Genomic DNA, 5,849 nt, shown 5'->3' on the forward strand with positions numbered 1-5,849 from the left:
TAGCGGACTGGGAGCGATTGCGCCAGACATTGCACAAAGAGCCTCGGGCACCCGTGCAGGCTTTACATGCCTGGCACCTCTGCCGCGACGTGGTACAGCGTGTCGCCTCAGACAGACCCTCCCTCGCGAGGCTGGTGCTCTCGCCGCCCCCGTCCGCCCCTGCAGTCATCCCCCCTCCTGGTGATGCGACACAGCGTGTCGCCTTGGAAAGGCCCTCTTCAGCACCAACAGAGGAGCTGCCAATCCTGCCACCCCCGTCCGCTCCTGCAGCCATCCCTCCCCCTGCTTCGCCCCCAGTGCCTCTATTACCACCGCCTCCCTGGCCTTCCCCACCGGAGCTGGTGTGTGATTACCCTCCCCCCATGGGGCCCCCCGGAGAGTCATCTGCATCTGCTCAGAAGCTTTCGCTGGTGCAACAAATGGTTCACGCAGCGAAAGCTCGATCAGATCTTACAGCAGAGGAGCTGGCTGATCTGGTCTCCGTTTGCCCGGTGACCTGGCAGAATGATGACCAGGGCAACCCCGTGGGCACCTGGACCACTCTGCCATACTCGGTGGTTAGAGAGGTAAAGAAAGCAATTCGTGAATTTGGCCTGACTAGCACCTTTGTGCGTGGTCTCATTGAAGGGATGGGTGCTGGGTACTCCCTAATCCCTGAGGATTGGAAAACGCTGCTGCGCATGATGTTGTCACCCAGTCAGTATGTTATTTGGCTTAGTGAGTATCGGCAGATGGCAGAACGCCAAGCCCAGGTATATAGAGAGCAAGGTATCATTTATGAGCATTTGGCAGGGGAGGGCCAGTTTGCTACTATTGGGATGCAGTCTCAACTCCCTCCGGCCGTCTTCCCCATTATCTCCACCTGTGCCCAGCATGCTTTCAAGAAGGTCCCGGATTCAGGCAAGCCTACCAAAAGCTTTGTCAGTATCCGTCAGGGTGCCTTAGAGTCCTTTTTGGATTTTACCAACAGATTGCAGGAGGCTATCCTCCGACAGGTGGATAACACTGAGGCAGCTCACGAGCTCCTGTTAAAATTGGCAGTTGAAAATGCAAATGAGGATTGCCGCCGTGCTCTCCAGGCAGCACAAGTCTCTGGTATTTTAGAGCTCTCAGACATGCTGCGGGCGTGCCAGAACATTGGCACACAAGCCCACAAGGCTGGAGTTCTGGCTGCCGCCCTCAGAAAAACTGGGAAGGAGGGGAAGCGCTGTTACCGCTGTGGTAAGGAGGGTCATTTTCAGCGGGAGTGCCGCTCATCTAAGGCACCAGCCCGACCCTCAAAGAAGTGCCCCAAGTGTGGGAAAGGTTATCACTGGGCTAATCAGTGTCGTAGCGGGTCGGGAAACCGCGCGACGGGTCCCCCCCGAACCCAGGGCCAAACGGGGGTGTTTCCTACTCAGGCAATCGCTCCTCTGCCTTGGAATCCGTAGACTCTATGAGGGCAGCGACTGCTGGAAGTGCAGGGCTTGATTTGATCATGCAGGAGGACACTGACTTTCGGCTGCCAGGGGAGGTCTGTGCCATACCTACACAGGTGACGGGACCTCTCCCTGCCGGCTTTGTAGGTCTTGTTCTCCCTCGCTCACATGCTGGGAAACAGGGCTTTTTTGTCATTCCAGGGGTCATTGATGCTGATTACACTGGCATTATTAAGGTTCAGGTGTGGACTCATCTTCCACAGTCGCTCCCGCGTGGACGGTCAATTGCACAATTGATTTTAGTCCCCTATCAGGTGCCAGCTGCCGAGGATCGAACTCGGGGCGGAGGAGGCTTTGGATCTACGTTGTCTCACTCGCCGTCTCACAGCGCGTCTTCTCCACTTGTTGCTCTGACAATGTCAGTCCGCCCCTCGAAACCTCAGTTAACACTTCTCTTAAATGATGTTCCTTTTACAGGGCTGGTGGACACTGGAGCTGACGTTACAGTGATTCGTGACCTGGAGTGGCCGGTTAGTTGGCCTACGGTTCCTTCTAAAGAGTTGTGGGGGATTGGGGGTAGCAAACCCGGGCGCCAAAGTTTGTCTTGGGTCACGGTCTCTAAACCAGGAGGCCGTGCCCTTGCTACAATCCGCCCTTTTGTGCTCCCCTTGTCCCGTACTGAATTTGACTCTTTGTGCCACACCTCCTTGCCCTGGCAGGTTGCTCTTTGTGATTATGTGGGAGAGATTTCTTACAATCCTCCAAAAGATCCTCGATTGGTCATTACCCAAAAGGTGCCCCTAGTTGTTCATTGTCTTAGCCGCTCTCAACCCATTATTTCCGCTGTCACTCTTTTTACTGATGGTTCTCCCCACCGAGGTGTAGTCACTTATCAGTTGGGTGACCCCCCTCGTTGGCATTCTCGTTTTACACTGCCTCAGCGTTCTGCACAGCGTTCAGAATTGGCTGCTGTTATTTTGGCCTTTCAACTTTTTACTGATTGTCCCTTTAATTTAATTGTGGATACCCATTATGTTTATCAGGTAATTGATCATTTACCCCTTGCCCTCATTACCCCTCAGGTTGATGCAGATCTCCTTCGCCTGTTTTTGTTTTTACAGCGTCTTCTTGCCACTCGTCATTTCCCTTACTTTGTTGCTCATATTCGCAGTCATACCCCTCTGCCTGGGCCACTCACTGAGGGCAATGCACGCGCCGATCGCGCGTTGCGTGGTCAGGTGAATTCCCTTTTTTCTGACCCCATTGAAAGCCATGCCTTTTTTCATCAGTCTGCCTCTGTTTTGGCCTGGCAGTTCCACATTCCTGCTGATCATGCACGTTCTATTGTTCGTTCCTGCCCCCACTGTGCTGCTGCTGCTCCTACTTTTTCTTATGCTGTTAACCCCCGAGGTACCGCAGCAAATCAGCTGTGGCAAATGGATGTTACTCATGTACCACAATTCCGCCCCTATTCATTTTTACATGTTTCCGTTGATACTTATTCAGGTTTCCTTTGGGCAACCCCACAACGTGGGGAAGCCACTAACAAAGTTATTCACCATTTGCTGGCCTGCTTTTCTGTTATGGGTCGCCCTTGCCAAATTAAAACAGATAATGCCCCAGCCTACTGCTCTGCAGCCCTCTCCACCTTTTGTGCCCGCTGGGACGTCCGTCTTAAACACGGAATCCCTTATAATTCCACGGGCCAAGCCATTGTTGAACGTGCCAATCGCACACTCAAAACCTTGCTAGATAAACAATTAAAACAAGGGGAGCTGCATCTCCGAACCTTAGGAGACATTCAACAACAGATGTATATTCTCTTGTTTACTTTAAATAATTTAACACTGAATGCAGATCAGCAGACCCCTGCGGATCGGCATTTTCACAAATCTGAGGTACTGGAAAGACCGCGTGTCTTTTACCGTCAGCTGCCCGATCCACAGTGGCTGGGCCCAGCACCTCTAATCACTTGGGGTCGGGGATATGCTGCTGTGTCTCTCCCTGCAGGACCGTTGTGGGTTCCAGCCCGGTGCGTGCGACCAGCACTTAAACAACATGGCATGGCACCAAGGGCTGTCGAATCCCATACCAGAGTTTCAGCTGACCTTGGAGGAGACCGCGTTGCCCCCCGAGTTGACAACGGCGGGACGGAAACGGAGGAGGCGTAACGTCCCAAGCCAGCCCGTGACAGGGGGAGCAGTAAAAGCATTGGTCGCCACGGCTCAACGAAAACTGGCAGCAGATCAGCAGCCAGAAACTCCTAAGACTTTGTTTGTGGCGATTCTCGCCCAAATCACTGCTAATTCTGTGATGATTGTGTGCCTTTTGTGCCTGCTATTTTTTGTAGGGGTTGGCTCGGAAGCGCCTCCCCCGTTACAAGCCCGAAGGAGAATAAGATACTGCTCTTTGCTTATGCTAATCTTTTCTCCCAGTATTTTAGCATGGCTAATTGGGGCCCGGCCAACTATACTCTGCCTCGCACGGCTATATTCCTTCACACACCGTACCCGGCCGGGGCTCACAATGTCACCTGTGCGCGTGTAGTTAACTGCACTAGTACAAAGGTGCCATTGGGCTGTCAAAAAATTTCTTAATCCCTTTTAAATTGTTCCCATGCTGTTAATGTTTCATATAATTATGGCCATATCATCCTACCATCAGGATGGGTTTTTACTTGTGGTTCATGCACCTTTAATTATATTCCTGCAAATTTAAGTGATGGCACCCTTTGCTGTCTTAGTAGAATGATACTTATATTGCCTTTTGCTGGTTACAATTGTAGTAAAAGAAGTGTATCCCTTTTAGATGATTATATGGCAGATGTTAAGCTTTTGGTTATTTTGTGTTTGTAATTATTGGGCTTATTTTTTGTTGTTGCTGTGTACAATGTATTCCTTCCTTGTTAAGACTTTGTAAAATTTTTGCCCTGGAAAGCTCCCCAGGTTATGTCCTTGTCTGTCTGGGAGTTAAATAGCATGATAAAACAAATTGGCGGCTACCATGAGATGGCCAATTATCAATAAATAAAAAAGGGGAGATGAAGGGTTAATGTCTAGCTATTCCACCTGGAAGCAGGCGGGGCACACCCTGACTGTCTCCTAGGAGCAATGCACACATTGCTCTATCCAAGGACAAGGGCTAGATATGAACCCTGAGAACTTGATTGTTTGGACAGCAACTGTGGGAGGTTTTTTTAGCCTGGGCTCAAGGCCTGAGAACCAGGATTGTAGTAGATAGAGGATGGTAACTAAGCATATGAATCAACGTCATACATTCCTTTGTGTAGCAGTGTGTAATGCTTAGGGGGAGAAATATAATAAAAGGAGAAGGTGGAAGGCAGGGGGGGCAGAACAGCCCATCTCCGCTGACCAGCCTGCTTGCTTGCAAAAAGCTGTGTTCTGTCTCATCACTGAACCGCAACAACAGAAGGCTGTCATTCAAACAGTTTGATTTGTAGTGTGGCTACTATAAGCAATGTGGCCTTGTCCTTCCCTCCTCCCCCATCCCACCCAGGCTACCTTGTCAGTTATTTCCCTTTTTTGTAATTAATAAAGAAAGAATGCATGGTTTCAAAACAATAGTTACTTTATTTCGAAGTTGGGAGGTTGGTTGGCTTACAGGGAATTAAAATCAACAAAGGAGGCAGGTTTGCATCAAGGAGAAATACACACAACTGTCACACTGAAGCCTGGCCAGTCATGAAACTGGTTTTCAAGCCTCTCTGATGTGCAGCGCACCTTGCTGTGCTCTTCTAATCACCCTGGTGTCTGGCTGCTCAATATCGGATGCCAGGCGATTTTTGTCAACCTCCCACCGCTCCATAAACGTCTGCCCCGTACTCTCACAGATATTATGGAGCACACAGCAAGCAGCAATAACAATGGGAATATTGGTTGCGCTGAGGTCTGACCTAGTCAGCAAACAGCACCAGCGAGCTTTTAAACGTCCAAAGGCACATTCTACCACCATTCTGCATTTGCTCAGCCTATAGCTGAACTGCTCCTTACTACTGTCCAGGGTGCCTTTGTACAGCTTCATGAGCCAGGGCATTAAGGGGTAGGCTGGGTCCCCAAGGATAACTATTGGCATTTCAACATCCCCAACAGTAATTTTCTGGTCTGTGAAGTAAGTCCCTTCTTGCAGCTGCTCAAACAGCCCAGAGTTCCTGAAGATGTGAGCGTCATGCACCTTTCCCGGCCATTCCACGTTGATGTTGGTGAAACGTCCCTTGTGATCCACCAGCGCTTGCAGCACCATTGAGAAGTACCCCTTATGGTTTATGTACTGGTTGGCAAGGTGGTCTGGTGCCAAGATAGGGATATGTGTTCTGTCTATTGCCCCACCACAGTTAGCGAAATGCATTGCAGCAAAGCCATCCACTATGACCTGCACATTTCCCAGAGTCACTATCCTTGATAACAGAATGTC

The 5,849-nt window shown here is 50.4% G+C and overlaps 1 protein-coding gene across 2 annotated transcripts; it reads left to right on the forward strand.

The window, feature by feature from the left end:
* Positions 1–576: 576 nt before the first annotated feature.
* Positions 577–4,811, forward strand: LOC311517903 (uncharacterized protein). Of its 2 annotated transcripts, XM_084623160.1 has the most exons (3): positions 577–2,461; positions 2,540–2,656; positions 3,429–4,811. In XM_084623160.1, exons 1-3 carry the CDS (start codon positions 1,436–1,438, stop codon positions 3,963–3,965), a joined length of 1,680 nt encoding a protein of 559 aa, XP_084479286.1. In that variant the 5' UTR covers positions 577–1,435; the 3' UTR covers positions 3,966–4,811. The 2 variants fall into 2 exon arrangements, with proteins under 2 accessions (XP_084479286.1, XP_084479287.1); XM_084623161.1 differs by lacking the exon at positions 2,540–2,656.
* Positions 4,812–5,849: the final 1,038 nt, after the last annotated feature.

This window comes from Lepidochelys olivacea (genome assembly GCF_965140295.1).
Source record: "Lepidochelys olivacea isolate rLepOli2 genome assembly, chromosome: 3".
Classification (NCBI taxonomy): Eukaryota; Metazoa; Chordata; order Testudines; family Cheloniidae; genus Lepidochelys; species Lepidochelys olivacea.